Source organism: Camelina sativa, chromosome 5, assembly GCF_000633955.1.
Source record: "Camelina sativa cultivar DH55 chromosome 5, Cs, whole genome shotgun sequence".
NCBI lineage: Eukaryota > Viridiplantae > Streptophyta > Magnoliopsida > Brassicales > Brassicaceae > Camelina > Camelina sativa.
The window spans coordinates 32,155,606-32,176,109 of NC_025689.1; the positions used below are offsets into that span (position 1 = coordinate 32,155,606).

The window sequence follows — 20,504 nt, forward strand, 5'->3', positions numbered from 1 at the left end:
GACCGGTTTGGGATTTTCTTTTTGTGTGTGTTTAAAAACCGGTACAAAGGCAAAGCAAATAATTTTGAAACCAAACCAAATTAACCCAGAAGATTATTTAAAACAAAACTAATGATAAAACAAAACGTTTGTCTACTGTCTAGATTCCAAACTAATGATAAAATAGGCGATTTTATTCTTTTTAGTTTTTAGCAGAACCAAGGCCAAACTAGATAGATGCTTTTGTGCTACAAACTAGAACAAAGAGTAAAGAAGATAACTTGGTGAGATGTTGTTATCACATATTAGTTAATTGGATTCTGCACTTGGGTGAAGCTCCCCTAGGAACTAGCCTCTCAAGTTGGCTTTTCAAATCTTCATCAATTAGAGAATGGTAGCACAGTATCAAATGTTCAAGATTCGGCATTGTCTCCAGGAAATACTTGACCTGCGCCGTCCACTTTTCCTTTTCTTCACTGTAAAAAGGAACATCGCCAAAATTGAGCATCTTCAAAACCTTCACCGGACTTGATGATAGGCAACTACGAATCTCCAGCTCTGAAGATTTGCATAGACACCCGTCAGCGTCCTCACATTTAATTGTGCTTTTGTGAGAGAGTCCCTACGTTATATATATATATATATATAGAGATGAGAAGAACTTGTAAAGTCTAGTTTTGTTTGAAAAATTATGTTAGCAGAGATGTAGTAAAAAGGATATGTGTTTGGTACTTCGAAGACGAGGGTTTCTAGTTTCGGACAGTTCTTGAGTAGAGCCGGCAATGATTCCCATCCCAAGTCCCCGTGAGTCCCAACAGTTAAGTGAATCAGGTTTTTAAAAACCGGTATTTGTTCACAACAGAAAGTAAGTACCTGATGAAACAAAAACCAAATCAACTAAATATATGTAACACAACCCTAAAACAAAGGTTGTTTGTCTTCCTTAAATTTCTAGGTAACCGAAAGATGATTAAGACACAAACCTCAAAATGGGATTAAGAACACAAACCTCAAGAGTGTTGGAACATAAGTGAAGGATCTGAACATTGCTTATCCCCATAAATAGATTTGTTGCATCAAAGACCAACTCTCCATAGCTTGCATGTGCACTCTGACGCCTTGTCATTCGAAGACCGATTCTAGCTTCAACAAGTGAGTCGAAATTCATTGTTTCATACTTTTCCACAACATAATCATCGTATTCAAAGTAGACAAGATTCGGCGTATCAAATGATATACGATAAGGACCTGCATCCCCTGCAGCTACGCCTGCTACACTGCGTACCGTTAGCCTCTTGAGAGTTTCGGAAGACACATAGCGGTTACAGTAACCACGCCAATGTAGATCAATCATAACTAACTCCTCAAGGACATGACAGCCAGAGATAAGCTTGACGAGGCAACCGCCAACATCTCCAAACACAACAGACACACAATTGAGATGGAGAGTCTTAAGCTTGGGAAGAAAAACATGTGCCGAATCAATGACGAGATCATATACAGTTTCTATTCTCAGCCTAACAAGTGACTTGCTCGCAAAGACACTTGAAGGCATGGAATGCTTCGAAACCACAGTACCGCGTAAATCAAGATCCGATACCCCCACGTTCTATCACATTTGATATCCAACTAGACACGCGAACTGGAGGATAATGACCATTATCCTTGAGAGAGAACCTATCTATTGTAGAGTTCCCCTGCAAACCCAATACTCTATCCACGAAATCCATAAATTCCCTATGAACCTCATTCCTCTCTCGGTAAGGACGGAAATAATCGAAATCAAGAATTGGTCTGTAAGCAAAGAGATAACGCCATCTTTTGGAGAGAAGTGAAGTCAAAGCAGCTACTCTTGTGGGAAGAAACGACAATATGTGGCAAATCAGAGCTTCTGGTAGATCACTGATTATATCTGTATCCATCTTTGTTGAATTCATAGTGACAGACCTGATAAATATATATATATATATATATATATATATATATAACACGATAGATAGATCTCGAGTAAGTAAAAGGGTTTCACATATGCTTGACTAACAAATAAAGTTACGAATATAACATTAAAATTAATTCGACACTAATTAAGGAATCACAAAATCATCATTAGAAGAAATCGTGAACCTTTGTTTTAGTCGGAAGATTGATAGCGAGAGGTGAGGCGGAAGAGTAGATTAGGGTTTTTTTTTTGCAATCCTTGGTCAGTTTGTTTTTACAACACAAATTCTTAACTGTGACGTGGTGGTGACGAAATCGGAGGGTTTTGGGGTTTCCACGTCTGCTTATCGGTGCTCCGCGTGTTCTTTGTGTGTGTGTGTGCGTTCTTTAATTTTGGATTAAAAGAAGAATACAAAATTAATAAGACTTATTTTCTTTTCGTAGTGGGCTAGTATGACGAATTAATTAGCTACTCAAGCTAAGAACCGAAACAAGCAAAAAAAAGATAATCAATATGAAAAATAATCCGACCATACACAAGTCACAATAACTAAAGAACAAAAGGCAGAAAGAAGAGGAGAATCTTGTTTTAGTTGAGGAGGCGATCAGAGATTACATGGATCTCGCAGTTTGGTGAAGCTTCTCTTGCAAAGTTGTTAAGTTGGCTTGACACTTTAATCAGATCATCATCTATTGATGTATCGTAATGTACTGTCAGTTTTTCAAGACGTGGCATTGTCTCTAGGAAGTGCTTGATCAGCTCTATCTGATTCTCTATACCAGTTTCACCAAATCTCAGTACCTTTAAAGCCTTCACTGGACTTGATGATAAGCAAGTAGGAACCTCCCCTGAAAATTTGCATAGGCACCCGTCAACATCCCCGCATTTGATTGTATATTTGTGGTGGAATCCCTGAAACACACAGAGTAAACAACATCAAACAAAAATCTAGTTTGTTTGAAAATTGAGTTAGCAGATGCAGTTAAAAGGATATGTGTTGGTTACGTCGAATACAAGAGTTTCTAGATTGGGGCACTTCTTGAGTAGAGTTGGCAGTGATTCCCATCCTACGTTATTATGGGTCTCCACAGTTAAATGAATCAAGCTGTTGAATACCGGCACTGGTTTACAGCAGAAAGTAAGAACCTAAAACAGCAACCATATCATCATTCTTCATCTATATCTAATCATTAACCCAAGACAAACATTTATTTATCGATGCTAAGCTAACAAACATACCTCAAGAGTGCTGGCAGATAAGTAAAGGATCTTAACATTGCAGATTCCCTTAAGTAAATCTGATGCATTGCCGACCAAATTTTCATAGTTTGCATGTGCATACTGATGACGTGTCATTCCAAGATCGATGGTAGCTTCAACAAGGGAACCAAAGTCCACTTTTGGATACTTGCGTGCAATATAATCAGAGTAGTCAAAATAAACAAGATTTGGTGTATCAAACGAAACAGTATCTGGATTATGGTCATATTCTTCACCACAAGGATGTAGCGTTAGTCTCTTGAGAGAATTGGAAGACAGAGAGCGGTTCCACAAATCGGAGTAAACTCTAATGAGAAGTAATTCCTCGAGGACATGGCAACCAGATGTAAGCTTGTGAAAACAATCTCCAGAGTCTCCTAACATAACTCTAGTAAGGTAGAGAGTCTTAAGCTTCAGAAGAGAAACATGTTCCAAATCAATGCCGTAAACATTTCCAGATTCTATCCTCAGCCTAACCAGTGACTTGCTCTCGAAGATCTTTGAAGGCAGACGACCCTCGTGTAGACTAATGCGTAAATCAAGATCGTTAACACCACGTCGCAGCACGTTTGATATCCATTCATTGACAAATTCCGAACGAACAACGCCATGTCCAAACATAAGAGAGAACCTGTTGACAGTAGAATCCCCTTGCAACTCCAAAACTCTATTCACGAAATCTACAAAACTCCAGCGAATCATCCGATCCATTTCGTTGTAGTCGAAGAGTTCTTGGGGAAGTTTTAGATATACGGAGCCATCGAAATCAAGATTTGGTCTGAAAGCAAAGAGATAGCGCCATTTTTTGGAGAGAAGTGAAGTCAAAGCAGAGTCTTCAATGGGGAGGAATGACAAAATGTGGCAAAGCAGAGCTTCTGGTAGACCACTTATTATATCTCTACTCATAGTGACAGATCTTAGATCTATCTCAACAAAGAGTTACAACACCTACAAAAATATAAAAATCATCGAAATCAAGAAGCTTCATTCCAAATACGCCTTGCTCAAATCTCAAATTGCAAAACCAGTTTCAAAGTCTTTGTATTTCAGAAAATCAAAATTGCTAGAAAAAAAGTTCAAACTCGACACTAGAGAGAGAGTACAGGAAACTTAACTTGGTTCCAAATACGCTCTTTCATAAATCTCAAATTACAAAACCAGTTTCAAAGTCTTTGTCTTTAATTAAACACACACACAGAAACAAATTGCCAGAAGAAACAATTAGAATTCGACAGAATTAAAAGAGTAAAAAGAAGAAAGGAGGAACCTTTTTATTTGGGTTTTAGCGCAGAGTCCATCAAAATTACACAAAGGTTGCTACTTTCACAAATGTTGCTACTTGGTAGTTGGTGGAAGGGGGGAATTAGGGTTTTCTGAAATTGGGATTGTGGCGGGACGGGAGAACTCTCTGATTCTAGATGAGTACCTCGGCTCCTAAAAACGTCGTCGTTCAAGTGGTATGTTTGTTTTTGTGACAAAACCCCCCACTTCCTAAGTTTTACTAGTTCTTACCTAATATTTTAATATTGATACTCTACTTTTGTAATTTAACAAAAAAGTCAAAAAGAAAAATTTACTTAACAATTACGAAGAAAACATATTGAAGAGTTTAGAATATACGTGTTAGTTTGTTCTAAAGTGATGATAATATATTAATATCTGATTCTGATGGAGGAGGTGAGGTGATTAAGTCAAAGACAAAAGACCTATACTACCGTAAGAACACGCCGGCGACCGTTTTTGTTCTGAATCAACAACTTCTTTTTGGTTGGAAACCCCACGAACACACACACCTGTTTCGTTAGTTTCACATAAAACAAACAAAGTCAAAAGGAATCAAAGAGTCAAACATATTTTGTTTAAGATATCAAAGTCAAAAGGAATCAAAGAGTTTCAATAGTTTATTACTTGTGGAAGGGAATAGTTGGCATGAAGCAATGAGTTTACTTACAGAGGTTTTATCCTTTGTTGTTGTTGACTTGTTTTGTTGTTGTCGTTGAGAGAATCTACATAAACCACAGATGAGGAGGAAAGAGTTTCAGTTATGCAGTGAGATTAAGAGTGAAGCCTATGCTGATTTTGTAACAATTTGGCTCACCTGTCTTGATTTTGCATCATCTACTAGCTTTTCGCTTTTGAAGGATTAAGTTTCCTGAATCAGTTTGGTAGAGCTAGCTATGTTTCCCTGCAATGAGGTAATAAATGCACAAAAAAACTATTAGAAAAGGAACGTGAAACCAAAGTTGGGTATCAGAATTGTTACTAATTGAAGAATGTGAGCTACCTTTTCACAATTTTCTGATGACTGCCATTGGCTTATTTGGTTTCACGTTCCTTTTCTAATAGTTAATCTGCTGATCACAGCAGATTAACCATCTTTCTAGCAGGTTGCAGCTTCTTAAGGTCCATTGACTTCTCTCCATGAGAAAACAGCTGTTAAATCCTTGTCAGTGTTACTACTCTTCAATTAATAACAATTCTGATACTTTATAAGATGTACAAACGGTTGTAATATTAACGAAGCTTTCTCCGCAATGGTCATCTACAAGTACAACATCACGTGCAAAGATCCAATCGAGTGAGGAGGGACTGATTCTACTAAGCCGTTTTGATTACCAAGTTGTTGTCTTGTCTCTTACTTAAACCAAAATATATTCATGTATAAACGACAGCGCAAATCTTTTTCAATTCGTTCGACATTTGCTTCTTATAGAAAGTAGGATCCTGAAACATCCACAACAAAAATCATCCGCCTTATGATTAAATCTTTCACACGTGGGATTGAAGTTCACATGATCATCTGAGACATAGACTAAGTGCCCATCGAAGCACACTGAGTTACAAATCATATCATGCCCTAGAAACTAGATAGAATCAGACTGAAGATAACTAGGAGAATCCAGTTAATAAAAGAACACAGGGAGATAAATGTGACCAAGAATGTGCACAAACCGATTCATGTTCCAACAGACTTAAAGCAACTAGGAGGACCAACGTTTGTTTTTCAAGTAAAACTGAGCTGGACCCTGCAGTTGGATGAAGCTCTCGGAAACATATGAAGATCCGTGTGGATTCTTAACTTGTCACTATCGCTTATTCTTCTCCAAGTACGAACTTTCAACAGCTCCAGACGTGGCAACTTTCCTAAGAAATGTTTTACTTGCTGCAACTCACCAGTCGTCCCGCCATACCATAAAGTTATCTCCAAGACCTCTACTGGACATGTCAATAGACAAGAATATCCCGACAAACACGCGCACACATAGTCAGGTTCTTCAACATTGTCAGCTTCTTCATCAAAGTCAGGTTCTTCAGTATCGTCAGGTTCAAGACAGTGAAATCCACCCTGCAGCAATAGGTTGATTGTCTATAGACAGTGCAATACATAAGGATGTTTTGGAAATAATGGTTTGTCCAAAAATACATTATTATCATACCTCGATAACAAGGGTCTTCAGATTCGGAGCCTTGTTTAGCAAAAAGGGAAGAAACCTCCAACAGAAACCCATATCATCATTTACCATAGTTAGATGATGTAGCTTCTCTAGTACTGGAATTGCATCACGGAAGAAGTAAAGCGTCTGAAAATCAAATCATATCAACTAATTAAGATGCACAAATCAAATCAACTAATTAAGATGCACGCTCTTGATTCACATATTTGCAACATGTTATGGAACTTCAGATGTTTGGAACAAAGCCTCAGGAAACACGTTTGCAACATGTTATGGAACTTAAGATGCACGCTCTTGATTTACATATTCATCTTCTATTGTTGTCTCTAACTGTAATTACACCTACTACAAAATAACACACTTACCTCAAAAGTATAAGGAGATGATAATTCAAGGATCTGGACATTTCGTATCCCTTGAATCAGATTTGTTACATTGCTAGACAAGACATCACCATAATTTGCAAACTGTCCATGCCATCGGCGATTTACCATCACAAGAAGATTGAGCTTAGCTTCCACAAGGGACTCGAAATTAACAATTGTATACCCATCCGGGACAAAATCACCGTATTCTAAGTAGGCAAGACTTGGAGTATCAAAAGTAATGTACTGTGGATTAGGTCCATCAAAATCAACCAGTTCACGACCAATTGTAAGTCTTTCAAGACTTCGACTAGACACAAACCCTGACCATTCCCAAGTCTCCCAACACATACCATCAATGGTTAGTTCCTTTAGCACAGGACAAGCCGAAAGAAACGCATTGAACGCACAATCAACAGGATTACAGAACCGAACGCAGTCATCAAAAACAAGAGTCTCAAGGCTTGGTAACAAAGCATTCTCAGGGACAAGACTGATCTCAATTTCCCTCCCAAGTTTCAGGTTCTTGAGTGTCTTGCAAGTGAAGATCTCCAAAGGCAACGTATAACCATTATCACCATATATGCCCATCTCAATATCCATGACACCACGATGATTCAACACATCACGTAGCCAGTGGTTGATACGATCTTGATCAAGACCCCTTTTAGATTTTAAAGAGAATCTCCTTATACGCGTAGTAGTTTTCAGCCGAGCAGCCATAGTTAGACTCACAAGATCCGTGAAACTCCCCTGAAACTGAGCTGTGTCATCGAACTCAAGATCTGGTATGATGGTATATAGATTCCTAAACCTCCTTGAGGTAATTAAAGACGCAGCATCCTTTGCAGCAAGATAACTCACGATTAGCATGATAAGTTCATCTGGTAGACCGCTGATCCGATCCATCTTCTTCGAATTAAAACCCTAGCGAACCACAAAACTCAACGAAGATGATGAGATTACGACTTTGGAAATTAATTTAGAAGACGGAGAGTGAAGAAAATAAGAAACTGCTTCATTTTTTTCTTGAACTTTCTTGATTAAAAACAGTTAGGTTGGATAGGACTCTACAAAACGCTACGTTTTGGCCTTTTTATAAAAACGCACCGCTTGGACTAGTCGAAGCCATGGGCTTTTAATTTTGTTTTAAGCCGTAATGGGCTTTTAATATTATTTTAAGCCGTAATGGGCTTTGACATCTGTTCTGTCCAAGAGATGGCGTGACTTGTGTTTTGCTTTGTCAACACCCTGAAGAGCAAGAAAGATTACAAACTCTCTGAAACTAGTCCCTAAAGGTACTACACATTCAGGGTGTTGACAAAGATCTTGTCGCGGATTGGACACGCAAACGCTCTGACACGTGGAGCAACAGATCTTACCTTAGTAATGCTCTTCCCATCTTCACGAATACCTTCACTGCCTTTTAGAATCTTCGACAAGAGCCGCAACCTGCTTAAGCTGAAACTTGGATGTGGACTTGGTCTCTCATTTCTAAGAGGCTTTACCTTTACCAATCTTAGAACTCTGCATCTTAATTCTGTTAACTTCGGTCATGATAGTGGGAGTTATTGCTCGGCTTCTATCTAAATGCCCTATGCTTGAGGAGTTGATCGTAAATTGTATAAGTTGGCACCGTTGGAGCTTTGCGTCAGTGTGTTCCCCAACCCTTAAGAGACTAACTATTGATGGTGAACAGTATCTACATCACATACTCAGGATGTCTCGTCAAGAGCATCTAAATAACAGTCAGAATCTATTGTTAGGGTATTGAGGCTTGCATTTGAGACGGTGACATCCCGATCTCTCCAGTTTCAATCAACCAGGTACAGTTCATCAAGCGCAGGCGAAGCATGAAGAAGTGTCTTAAACTTATCAAACATTATTACCAAACAGTTACACAGCTCATGATCTACAAACAGAGCAAGTGGAAGCGAAAATACGTGGATAAGCTAACATGAAATTTAACAGAGAAAAAGCCCAGTTCACAACGCAAGTGAGAATCCACCAAGCACAGTTTCTTTTGTGCTTATTTGGAACTTCTTCATCAATTCAGGTGTTGAAGACAGCACCATCTTAATATTTCATCAAAACTTTTCTGAGAAAAAAAAAAAGAAAAAGATACGAGAGAAGTTAAAGGAATCAGAGAGTTTCAATTGTTTCTTACATGTGGAAGGGACTTGTTCGCATGAGGCAATGGCAAGTTTCTGGTGCTTGTTTGGGACTTCTTCATCAATTTAGTCGTTGAAACTTAAGGTGCAAGTTTGAAGATTTGGTTCTAAAACGACTCTTTTATCCTGCAAACAGTAAGAATGATTAAAAGCAATCGGACCTTAAAAATCTATTACTAAACTAAAATACAATCTTTAACAAAGAATAGCCTTACATATGCGGTCTCATTGTTGTTGACTCTGAACTGGTTTATTTTCCCTAGGCTTGCTTTGTGAAGAAGACATGGTTTTGTTGTTGCTTCAATTTTAAAATCTCAGTCTCACTTATTGTTATTGACTTGCCGGATAAAACTCAGTCTCACTTATCATAGTGAGTTTTTGCTAAGCTTTGATGAGTCATGAAACTAGAGGTCACAAAAACACAGAGCATAGACATGAACTACAAACCTTGCCGGATTGTTGGAAAACATCATAGAGTCTTGGCGTCAACGTACGATTAAGCTTCATCTCTCCTTCGGGGAATGGATGAGTTGTTTTTCTTGTAGAAATTTGTTTCAAAGAATCCAAAAGAAACAAAACGCAATAACTATAAAAGCAAAACATTCACATGATAACGATCACACACCACCTGAAAGAAACCCATCATCAAAAAAGACAAACTTATTATCACAATCTAGTAAATTTAAGAGTTACATAGACCAATCTAGAAAAGAGCAGAGCCATCCACCTGAAGGGCCATAACACCGCTAGCAAATTGATTCATTGGATGAGTTGTGGATGGCAGAGCATCTATAGACTTGGAAACATAATCTGCAAGGTAAAGTTAATTATAAACTTGTAACAATCATAAGATTCAGTTAATAATTACCATCGGATTAATTTGCTAAGCTTTGATGAGTCATAAAAAACACAGTGCATAGACATGAACTACAAACCTGGCACAACCGCACGAGGAGCCAACTCTTTTGAGTCTTGACAGCGCCTCAACTTGCTCATTGCTTGGCACCTACATAGAAAAGAGAAAGAACAACACCTTAGGATCATATAATAAGGGGGACAATATAGTATGATACATTCCCCTAACCATATATGTATAAAAATGTTAGAGATAAGCCAACCTTTACAGTTAACAGAAGCCAGGGAAGACCCTCAGGCAAGGGCTCTTCTCCAGATAGAGCTGAAGGTAACACTTTCTGGCGTTCAAAAATCAAACATGCCCCTAAAGCGTATTCCCTGTAATGAAGATAAGATCATTACAAACTGAAGATACTGACCAGAGGAGTTATATATACAAACAAAAGTATAGCATACCTCAAGTGCATCAAGCAATGAGGTTTCTCAGAGTACATCCAGTCACCTCTCTCAGTCCACCAAAGTACCTTCACAAATACAACATTAAAAAAAACACATACGTTAACTGAAAGGATTTAACCACTTAAAGCAAAGAAAAGGATTTAGAGAGATCACTTACACAGATGAAGAAAAAAATTTACTTAACTGTTGCATGTTGGGTCATAAGGCATAAGCATCATCATCATCTCCAAACTTGCGAAGAAAATAAACCCAATACATGTAACTCACTTTGTGACAAGGAATATGTAATTGAAAACAATATAACTGTTGAAGAAAAAAATTTACTTAACTGTTGCATGTTGGGTCATAACGCATAACATGTAATTATCTCCAAACCTGCGAAGAAAATAAACCCAATACATGTAATTATTCTCCATCATCAAAAGAAGCAACAACAAAACCAAAGTTTCAGTCTTGATCCCACACATCTAAATATATTGTTACAATAAAGAAACAAATAAACTTTCAGGCAAAATCCAACTCACTTTGTGACAAGGAATACGTAATTGATTGATCCGAGGACGGGGACTGTCAAAGACCAGAAGAATCAGATTGCCCAATTGCGTTATCATATGCTTGTTGTTCTGAATCTTCTTCACTCTCTTCAAACCTGTTTCAAAAGAAAGAAGCTCATCAATAGAAAAAAAAAAATACAAACTTTAAATCTTTCAGGAATTTTAAGGCAGAAGATTTTACTTTATAAGAACATCACCCTTTGACTTATGAGCATCACCCTTCCCATATGCCTCTGAAACTCACTTCGAACCTGAATAACAATTCAACAGAATAAGGTCAAAATTTACATGGACCGATCCTGTAAAGAACAGAGCCATCCCACCTGAAGCGGGCCATTAGACCGCTAGCAAATAGAGTCATTGGATGAGCTGTGGAAGGCAGATCATCTATAGCTTTGTAAACATAATCTGCAATGTAAAATTAGGCATACGCAAGAGTTAAATTACCATCAACGAGACCCCTCGGAGATAAATCTTCAAACCTGTTTCAAAAGAAACATACCCATCAATCAAAAAAATACAAAGAAAAGGATTTAGAGACATCACTTAAACAGATGAAGAAAAATCATAATGCAATATGCATTATCATCTTCAAACCTGCGAAGAAACTAAACCCTTAAATAGATATTGTCAATCTAAAGAAGCAACAACGAGACCAAAGTTTCAGTCTTTATCCCACACACACACACATCTGACATCTAATTAAATTGTTATAAAAAAAAAAAGAGGAAACTTTATAAGCAAATCCGACTCACTCTGTGACAAGGAAGACGTAATTGATTGATTAGGGGAAGACCATCACTGTCTTCTTGAAACCACCCACGGACGAGACTCGAAAACACCTGTTGAAACCATCAAATCAGAAAAAGATACAAACTTTAAATCAGGACACAAATTAAAAAAAAAAAACTAAAATCAAATCGAAGAAATAAAAAACCTCTGCTTTGTTCATATACGTGTCGCCCTTACAAACACGGCTCTCTCTATCCCTCTCTTCTCTGGTCTCGTCGCCCTTACAAACACGGCTCTTTGTCTCTCACTCTCTCTCACAAAATTACCAGGTGACCAGTGTGAGCACTATCATGTATCAAGACCAAAAAATAATGCATTTGATGGTAAGATCATGTAGCAATACATACCAGGTGACCAGCGTGAGCACTAACACTTCCACCTTCATGATCACTAAAACAAAAACAAAAAAAACATTGATCCTGCTGAGATGGTAAAAGAAAACAAAATCATAAAACACATGTTGAAACAGAGAGAACTAGAAAAAACCTGTGGATGGTGACATAAAGCCTCATGATCTCTTAAATCCGAGGACTATCATATCCCCGCATGTGTGAACAATTTGCACCATAATCCAAAGAATCATCTGACGGAATGATGCTACCATCCTTGTACATCCTGCAATGTTTATTAGAATGTTAATTCAAGAACAGTAACTATTCTAACAAGTCCCGAAGGGCATAAAAATTTACCTCAAATAAACATATGAAGCTACAACAGGGACAAGAGCAATCAAGTTTAGGCATCGTCATAGGTTGGCCCCCAGAATCAACGAGGAAAAACTCAGTTCTTATGATTGACTGCTACTACAAGGCAATCAAGAAGTCAAATGGAAATACGTAAAGTACGTACTTTGACTTATGAACATCACCCTTCCCATATGCCTTTTGAAACTCACTTTGAACCAGAAAAACAATTCAACAGAATAAGATCATCACGAGAATACATAAATATGGACCAATCCAGTAAAGAATAGAGCAATCCCACCTGAAGGGCCATAACACCGCTAGCAAATAGAGTCATTGGATGAGCTGTGAAAGGCAGATCATCTATAGCTTTGTAAACATAATCTGCAATGTAAAGTTAGGCATAAGCAAGAGTTAAGTTACCATCAACGAGACTCCTCGGAGATAGATCTTCAAACATGTTTCAAAAGAAACAAACCCATCAATCAAAAAAATACAAAGAAAAGGATTTAGAGTGATCACTTGAAGAAATGAAAAAAAGGATGTTACACTACTGTTGCCTGTTGGGTCATAATGCAATATGCATCATCATCTTCAAACCTGCGAAGAAAATAAACCCTTATATAGATATCGTCAATCTAAAGAAGCAATCCCACACACACATCTAAATAAATTGTTAGCAAAAAAAAAAGAGAAAACTTTATAAAGCAAATCCAACTCACTCTGTGACAAGGAAGACGTAATTGATTGATTAGGGGAAGACCATAATTGTCTTCTTGAAACCATCCACGTACGAGACTCGAAAACACCTGTTAAAACCCATCAAATCAGAAGAAAGAAAATACAAACTTTAAATCAGGACACAAAGAAAACAAAACTAAATACACTACTGTTGCCTGTTGGGTCATAATACATCATCGTCATCATCATCTTCAAACCCTGCGAAGAAATTAAAACCTTATATAGATATTTGTCAATCTAAAGAAGCAACAACGAGATCAAAGTTTCAGTCTTTATCCCACACACACACATCTGACATCTAAATAAATTGTTATTAAAAAAAAAAAGAGGAAACTTTATAAGCAAATCCGACTCACTCTGTGACAAGGAAGACGTAATTGATTGATTAGGGTTAGACGAAGACCATCGCTATCTTCTTGAAACCATCCACGGACGAGACTCGAAAACACATGTTGAAACCCATCAAATCAGAAAAAGATACAAACTTTAAATCAAATCGAAGAAGAAGAAGAAGACGAAGGAAAATAACCTCTGCTTTGTTCATATACGCATCGCCCTTACAAACACGGCTCTCTCTATCTCTCTCTTCTCTGGTCTCGTCGCCCTTAAAACTCTTATCTTTGTCTCTCTCTCTCTCACAAAAAGTACTTACCTCGACGAAGGAAGAGTGGATTCTCCCTTCTTTGGTCTCGTCGCCGCCATTAGAGAACTCTCTTTCTCTCTCTTTCTCTCTCTCTCTCTTTCTCTTTCTCTCTTTCTCTCTTTCTCTCTATCTCTCTCTCTCTTTCTCTCGGAAGAAGAGCGTCTCTGAGTGTGGTGGAAGCAGAAACGTCTTCAGATTATAAATATAGAGGAGGACCCAAAGCCATTGGATGATGCAATTAGGATTTTACATCCAACGGTCGAAACTTATTAGCCGTTTTTTTATTTTCTGTCAACCTTATTAGCCGTTAATTAGGAGAAGGAAATTAATGATAGATTTGGGAATATCTATCTCATTAATGCACAACCCACACCGCTTTTTTCTTTTTCAGGTTTTTTCCTTTTTTATTTTATTTTTTCAGTTAAATGTTAAAGAAAAACCAAAAAACCAAAAAAGAAAAAACACTTTTTTTTCCTTTTTCTTAAAACCACACTTTGCCAAATACAGAAACTATCTGAGACACAAATTTTTGTAAACAAAATAAAAGTTTGTTTTAGATTGGATGTGAGTGATTATTACATTTGTATCATAAATTAAATATACCACAAACTCAAAAAAAAAAAAATCTGGCAAATAGTAATATCCCTCTTTAAAATATGTTTGATTTATTTAAATAATTAATATTTATTCTGAAATGATACACCTCTATATTTTTATTTTAACTATTTTTACATAATGAAAATATAAAGTTTTATATATAACAATGAAATGTAAATATCATCATCATGTTGCTTCATCAAATCTAACCGAGATAAATTGTTAGCTAAACCGGTTATTTACTAAATATAATTCCTTGAATAAAACTCGATGGAAACGGTTTTACTTTTACCGATCTTCACTCCTCATTTGATTTTGTTTCTTAGCGTAAAATTGTTAATTCAACTAATAGGAGGATATGATAACGCTTAGTTTTTTTCTTTCTTCGTCTTCTTTTTGTGGTAGTTCCCGGTATGACTCGTATGTATGAGTTGTTATTTGTTAAAGGATTGGACAAAGCTCGTTAGTGCTCTTATGAATTATGATCATGAAGTTAAAAAAGATAAAGAGACAATATAGAGACTGACCTCAAGAGTGTTGTCAGATAAGTAAAGAGTCTTTACATTTGAGATTCCAATGATAAGATCTGTTGCATTCCCAACCATACCTTCATCTGGTTTGATAAAATCATCATCTGAAAACTTAGCCCTGTTGATCTGATCATGCGTCATACGGAGATTGAGACTCGCTCCAGTCAGCGAATCAAAACTCACTACTGGATACTCGTCAGCAATAGTATCAGAATACTCAAAGTTAACAAGATTAGGAGTATCAAAGGATACACTCTTGTGATTCTCATCGCGTCTTTGCTGAAAACGCAACGTTAGTCTCTTGAGGCTGGTGCTAGAAACTGAGCAAGATTGCCAAAACTCCTGAACCATTCTCTCGCTCACGATAACTTCAGAAGACAGAGGCCAATCCCAATACGAAGAGATGTGGAGAACAAGCTCAGACACGTCAAGATTCAATACATTGTTAATCCAACCAATGACAGGTGCTGAACCAACATCATCTTTACACTTGACTGAGAATCTGTTTAAAGGATCGTTCCCTTGCAAAGCCAACATTGAATCCACGAGAGTTATAAAATCTGCACGAAGCTCAGCTCTTTCTTGTTTTCTCGTTTTAGTAGGATGCATAAAGTGTGAGTCATCAAACTCAAGATCCATCTTTTTCGAATACAGCCTGAACAGAGGATATAAGCTCGAGTAAGAGGAAACTCTACAAGTTACAGATATATCTTTATACATTTATATGAGGAGAAAGAGATGGATAAACTTACTTGGGGATATAAGCAGAGAGATCACCAAATTCTGATCTTAAAGCATAATCGGATTCAGAGATTTATAGCAAAAGGGAAATGAAGGTTGAAGATTAGGGTTTTGGGCATATTAATGTAGCCCTAATAAATTGATTTGGCAGGGGGTCGTTGAGTTCCAAAGCTGGATTTAATTTTCAAGTGTTGTCAAGTCCTCTGGATTTTATTGATGCTGATATTCTCTGTGTGATAAAGCCGAGACACACTCATGGCTTTGAGATGGTGAAAAGAGGCATGAGTGAATCCTAAACAACTTGAATAACAAGAAAGGTTCTTTCAAAATAAGAGAAATCTATTTCACAGATAAACGAAAACATATACTTAAACAGTTGACAAGGCGAGGTTATCAGAGATAACTTGAATCATGCAGTTGGTTAAACCTTCCATAGGAACCATCTGAAATTGGCTAAAAACTTCCTCAACATCTTCGTCAATTGAGGTTTCATAACCAATTATGAGTTTTTCAAGATTCGGCATTGTCTCAAGGAAGTACTTAACTTGATCCATCATTCTGTCCATGTCCTCATCTTCATAGATATCTCCAAACTTCATTATCGTTAGGACCTTCACAGGACTTGATGATAGACAAGTTGGAATGTCCTCCTTCTTCCAAGGTTTGCACAGGCACTCATCACTACTTTGACATTTCATTCCATCTCTGTGGAGAAGTCCCTGAAACATATGACCTCAAGAGTGTTGTAAGATAAGTAAAGGACCTCAACGTTGCAAATTCCGATAAAGAGAACAGCTGCATTACCAACCAACCCTTCATGCTTGATCAAATCATCTTCAGAAAATTTTGCCTCATGGATCTGATCATGCCTCATTTGAAGATCGAGACGAGCTTCAACAAGCGAATCAAAATTCGCTTTAGGATACTTGTCCGCTATAACATCAGAATACTCCAAGTATAGGAGATTAGGAGTGTCAAAAGACACACTCTTGTGATTCTCAAAGAACATTTGGTTAAAACGAAACGTTAGCCTCTTGAGGCTTGTGCTTGATACAGAGCAAGATTCCCAAAATTCATGAACCATTGTATCGCATCTAACAATAGCTGCAGACATAGGCCACTCCCAACACGAAGAGATTTCCAGAACAAGTTCTGATACACGACGTTTCAACACATTGGTTATCCAACCAATGACAGGAGCTGGTCCAACATCATCGATACACTTGAGTGAGAATCTGTTCAAAGGAACATTCTTATACAAAGCCAACGTACCATCCACGCGCTTCGTAAAACTTCTAAGAATGTTATCCCTCTCCTGTTTTCTCACTCCAGAGTGCATACGCTTTGAGTCATCAAAATCAAGATTCATCTTTTTCCGAATACAAACCACACCACTTACAGCCTGAACAGAGAAAATGAGCTTGAGTAAGAATTACAACAAAAAGGATAACAAAAAAAGATCCACCACTACCAATATCAAAGCCGGTTGTAAGTTCTAAGTCTTTCACACAATCTTTAAGTTTCAGTTCAGATTCTTGACAAAAAGAAAAACACCAAAACAAATGTTCTTGTCTAAAATTTAAAACAAGACACTACGTGAGAAGAGGAGAAGCTTACTTGAGCTTGAAGCAGAGATCACCAGAACCACACAACTCTTGAGTTTTGATGTGCTTTCGAACAAAACGGATTCAGAGGTATATATAGCCAGAGTGCAGTGAAGCGAAGTGAAAGATGAAAATTAGGGTTTTGGAAACTGTAGCCAGTGGGATGGGTGTGTTCCAATGCTGGATATTTTTTTCTGGAGTGTTGTCAAGTCTTCAGATTTTGGAGATCTTTGTGTAAAAGGATTGAGTACATACTTCCCTTCTTCTCGAGAGTCTAATCAAGTTACTATACCAGCGCATGCGTGCCCTCTGTCGACTCTCATCCAATTTTATTTTCTGAATTGTAACCTTTTTAATATTTGAGACGAGATAACTGATAGGATCGTCATATTTCACTCAACGACAACGATTCTCTCAAGACGAACCACTTTGCTTCCACTTCAATAGGCCTACTCATCTCCTTTCACGTTTTCATCGTAGCTTCGTCAACTCAGATTGCCAAAATTGGGACGTAATTTATTTGTTGTGCATAGGAATTTATTTTGTATAGATCCACTTCGGGCTAAATGCAAAATATGACTTTAAGAGACTACACTTCAGTCTCAGGTTGCTTTGCAGAGTGAAAGTTCTATAAATTCAGAACTCGGTCGGCCCTAAAACTGTTTCAGACCAAACTAGGTCTCTTCAGATCCGGGATAGCCAAACCATGATCAAGTCACACTTAAGTCTCAAGCTACCCATCACACTCAGCCACTCAAATACAGTAATGAAGTAATCTTATTATATATTATACATTATACAGACAGTACCTTTAAACAGATCTTCTCTCAGGAGAGAAGGATACAACATACACACATAGAACAATCCATTCTAGTTTCAACTTTTAAGAGGTTCTTTGACACTGATCAATTGACCAGAGCAAGCCTGTCTTAGTTATTACTAAATTAATAGGTAAAAAAAAAACAAAAAAACACTATGGCCGTTTTATAAGTTTCACATCATCTCAAAGAACCATGAAATCGTCTTAATTTTACATTAAGAGCAAGTGTTCTGAATGTGTAAAAAAAAAGGAAGAAGATATAAGCTCTTAACTAGGTGTACCGTTGCCTTTGCTCCTGTGCACAACTTCTAGACATTCTTTAGCTCGAAGAACTTTCGATTGAAGGTAAAAGCTCCCAGCTTTCGCGTTATTCTCAAACAGTTTGTCATATTTCTGCATTCATATATAGACGCACTCATTTAAGTTATTCGAGTATATAAAATCAGATGGAGAAAATCATTCTCTGTGACTTAAAGAGAAAATGTTTACCTGCAATATTTCTTCCCAAGAGGTCTGCTCGGTCACACCAAGAATTTGCCTAGCTTCTTGCTCATTGATGGCTTTACCTGCTTTACGTACTGCATTCTGCATTGCTTCTTGCGCAACGCCAGTTTTAGATGCATCTGCAAAAAGAACATTCTCGGGTAAGATAGGCCTCCTTCATATACATACACGAGTGTGAAGGAGAGAATCTGATCCAGGAGCTGTGATAAACTAAGTGACCAGAATCACACTAGTCACCATGAACATGAAACTTCTGACCATTCTATCAATTGAAAAAAGAAAAACAGATCTTCCTAAACAGAGCAAGCCTTCATGAAAAGCAATCACATGATGTCAAAAAGGTAAAATATAAAGGAAAGTGGTGGAACTCACTTGCAAGTGCTTGACGATAGGCTTGAAAGACAGCACGACCAATGATCCCAGAACCCATCACAATCAAATTTGCAAGTATTCTCCCAGCCTGTAAAAGAAAGATATGAGAATATTAAGAATTAAGATAAGCAAGAATGAAGAAAGAATATGAAAACAAAGAAACATGTCCAAAGTCAAGCCTGCTTAACGTACGTTCATCAAAGCAAAGGCCTTTAGCCACACTACTATAACATATTCGATATATCGCCAATATACTTAAAACATTCAGACATCTATTGATCAAATCTAATACATGAGAACAGAAGAAATGAATACAGAACAAATGAGAACAGATTCCAATCAATTGTAAAACGTGGAAAAAAAAGCCTGCAGCAATAAAAATCCTAAATTTAAGGGAATCAATCACAAAACATGTCAAAAGGATCTCCAAATGAAGCAAATCAGCTGAATAAAAATTGGGTATCCAATTCACAGAACCCATCAATCTCTCGAATACATACAAATCAACGACAAAATAATCTAACTAAAAATCAATCATTTTATCAAAAGACAACCACTCAAGAGATCAAAAAGGGAAGAGAAGAAACCAACCATGGCAGCCGATTAATAGATCGAATTACTAATCAATCAGATAATTATCTTTTGAACGATGTTTGGGATTCGTATTGTGTGTGGGGGAAAGAAGGAGTGATAAAACTTGGAAGGAAGGCTATAGAAGAATCTAGGGATCTCTCTCTTTCTGTTCGTGTAATAACAATAATATGAGGGAGATAGATACACGGAAGACGGAGGACCAACACGAAACAGGCGATTGATGCCCATTGCCCAAGGTTATTTTTTTTTTAATGAATAGCCAATAAAAACTCAACAAGTGTTTTGTTTATGGGCTTGGGCTATCAGATAAATTTGGCCCTTTTACTACTGAGACGGCCAATATTGACCGTTGAAATGTTTTAAAAAGTCTTCGGTTTAGTTTTTTATTAGTAATGAATGTCTCAACATAAATATCATTTTTTTTTTTTTGGTCAAATCATAAATATCATTTTTGTTTCTGTATTGTGTTTGTAATATATACCGTACAGAGATTTTAGAAAATACTAATAAATATAAAAAAGATCAAAAACCTTTATTATTTTATTTTAGCTACTTAAGATTTTTTCAAAAGAAATCTCAGCATAATATTTATTTTTTTATCCACATTAAAACTGTGCAACTAGTGGAAAACCTTGTTTTCGATTACATACATACACGATGATATAATTTTGCCGAGTAAATTTGCAACAAACCATGAAATTACATAGTGCATGTATAATCGTTTTAAACGTATAGTAATTCAATGAACAAGTATGTATAATACAGATTCAATCGTTCTAATCAAAGTAATTAAATTCACTTAACCCAAAAAATTTAAAAAGTAAACTAACTATCTTCTCTTTCTCA

At 37.0% G+C, this 20,504-nt stretch overlaps 4 protein-coding genes and 1 pseudogene across 25 annotated transcripts; all 5 read right to left on the reverse strand.

Moving 5' to 3' along the window:
* On the reverse strand, positions 187 to 2,195 carry LOC104789772 (annotated as a pseudogene).
* Positions 2,411 to 15,662, reverse strand: LOC104788166 (F-box/LRR-repeat protein At3g59250-like). Of its 3 annotated transcripts, XM_010513873.2 has the most exons (5): positions 5,130 to 5,226; positions 4,446 to 4,971; positions 3,158 to 4,126; positions 2,924 to 3,064; positions 2,411 to 2,830 (listed from the first exon to the last, which is right to left on the reverse strand). In XM_010513873.2, exons 3-5 carry the CDS (start codon positions 4,082 to 4,084, stop codon positions 2,507 to 2,509), a joined length of 1,392 nt encoding a protein of 463 aa, XP_010512175.1. In that variant the 5' UTR covers positions 4,085 to 4,126; positions 4,446 to 4,971; positions 5,130 to 5,226; the 3' UTR covers positions 2,411 to 2,506. The 3 variants fall into 3 exon arrangements, with proteins under 3 accessions (XP_010512175.1, XP_019101693.1, XP_019101692.1); XM_019246148.1 differs by lacking the exons at positions 3,158 to 4,126; positions 4,446 to 4,971; positions 5,130 to 5,226 and adding exons at positions 15,017 to 15,208; positions 15,311 to 15,662 and having other exon boundaries at positions 2,924 to 3,039; XM_019246147.1 differs by lacking the exon at positions 5,130 to 5,226 and having other exon boundaries at positions 4,446 to 5,028.
* LOC104788163 (F-box/LRR-repeat protein At3g58980-like) lies at positions 5,909 to 14,107 on the reverse strand. 20 transcript variants are annotated; one of them, XM_019246137.1, is made up of 26 exons: positions 13,610 to 14,088; positions 13,403 to 13,451; positions 13,235 to 13,321; positions 13,067 to 13,112; positions 12,936 to 12,962; positions 12,814 to 12,857; positions 12,679 to 12,723; positions 12,519 to 12,537; positions 12,316 to 12,444; positions 12,177 to 12,219; positions 11,975 to 12,082; positions 11,793 to 11,879; positions 11,485 to 11,519; positions 11,361 to 11,424; positions 11,219 to 11,288; positions 11,008 to 11,132; positions 10,813 to 10,858; positions 10,641 to 10,714; positions 10,481 to 10,548; positions 10,288 to 10,402; positions 10,105 to 10,175; positions 9,897 to 9,979; positions 9,385 to 9,797; positions 6,999 to 9,295; positions 6,616 to 6,759; positions 5,909 to 6,524 (listed from the first exon to the last, which is right to left on the reverse strand). In XM_019246137.1, the coding sequence occupies exons 24-26, from the start codon at positions 7,905 to 7,907 to the stop codon at positions 6,183 to 6,185; spliced, it is 1,395 nt and encodes a 464-aa protein (XP_019101682.1). In that variant the 5' UTR covers positions 7,908 to 9,295; positions 9,385 to 9,797; positions 9,897 to 9,979; positions 10,105 to 10,175; positions 10,288 to 10,402; positions 10,481 to 10,548; positions 10,641 to 10,714; positions 10,813 to 10,858; positions 11,008 to 11,132; positions 11,219 to 11,288; positions 11,361 to 11,424; positions 11,485 to 11,519; positions 11,793 to 11,879; positions 11,975 to 12,082; positions 12,177 to 12,219; positions 12,316 to 12,444; positions 12,519 to 12,537; positions 12,679 to 12,723; positions 12,814 to 12,857; positions 12,936 to 12,962; positions 13,067 to 13,112; positions 13,235 to 13,321; positions 13,403 to 13,451; positions 13,610 to 14,088; the 3' UTR covers positions 5,909 to 6,182. The 20 variants fall into 20 exon arrangements, 19 of the variants coding, with proteins under 19 accessions (XP_019101682.1, XP_019101685.1, XP_019101683.1 ...); XM_019246140.1 differs by lacking the exon at positions 12,936 to 12,962 and having other exon boundaries at positions 9,385 to 9,467; positions 9,617 to 9,797; positions 12,814 to 12,896; positions 13,035 to 13,112; XM_019246138.1 differs by lacking the exon at positions 12,936 to 12,962 and having other exon boundaries at positions 9,385 to 9,506; positions 9,617 to 9,797; positions 12,814 to 12,896; positions 13,035 to 13,112.
* On the reverse strand, positions 15,976 to 17,442 carry LOC104789773 (F-box/LRR-repeat protein At4g14096). Its single transcript, XM_019245525.1, is given in 3 exon segments — positions 15,976 to 16,492; positions 16,495 to 17,166; positions 17,382 to 17,442. Coding segments are annotated over 2 exon segments (999 nt in total). The 5' UTR covers positions 17,134 to 17,166; positions 17,382 to 17,442; the 3' UTR covers positions 15,976 to 16,132.
* Positions 18,179 to 19,858, reverse strand: LOC104788167 (mitochondrial import inner membrane translocase subunit tim16). The gene is made up of 4 exons (XM_010513874.2): positions 19,656 to 19,858; positions 19,065 to 19,152; positions 18,678 to 18,811; positions 18,179 to 18,581 (listed from the first exon to the last, which is right to left on the reverse strand). Exons 1-4 carry the CDS (start codon positions 19,656 to 19,658, stop codon positions 18,456 to 18,458), a joined length of 351 nt encoding a protein of 116 aa, XP_010512176.1. The 5' UTR covers positions 19,659 to 19,858; the 3' UTR covers positions 18,179 to 18,455.

Bases quoted from the DNA above. Each gene is read 5' to 3' on its own strand.
- LOC104788167 (XM_010513874.2), bottom strand. The intron at 18,812-19,064 runs GTGAGTTCCACC...TTCTTTTTGCAG, and splicing joins CTATCGTCAAGCACTTGCAA to ATGCATCTAAAACTGGCGTT. The intron at 18,582-18,677 runs GTAAACATTTTC...ATATGAATGCAG, and splicing joins CTTGGGAAGAAATATTGCAG to AAATATGACAAACTGTTTGA.
- LOC104788163 (XM_019246141.1), bottom strand. From the start codon at position 7,907: ATGGATCGGATCAGCGGTCTACCAGATGAACTTATCATGCTAATCGTG. The intron at 6,760-6,998 runs GTAAGTGTGTTA...TTTGATTTTCAG, and splicing joins CATCTCCTTATACTTTTGAG to ACGCTTTACTTCTTCCGTGA. The intron at 6,525-6,615 runs GTATGATAATAA...CTATTGCTGCAG, and splicing joins TGAAGACCCTTGTTATCGAG to GGTGGATTTCACTGTCTTGA.
- LOC104788166 (XM_010513873.2), bottom strand. From the start codon at position 4,084: ATGAGTAGAGATATAATAAGTGGTCTACCAGAAGCTCTGCTTTGCCAC. The intron at 3,065-3,157 runs GTATGTTTGTTA...TTGCTGTTTTAG, and splicing joins TATCTGCCAGCACTCTTGAG to GTTCTTACTTTCTGCTGTAA. The intron at 2,831-2,923 runs GTAACCAACACA...TGTGTGTTTCAG, and splicing joins TAGAAACTCTTGTATTCGAC to GGATTCCACCACAAATATAC.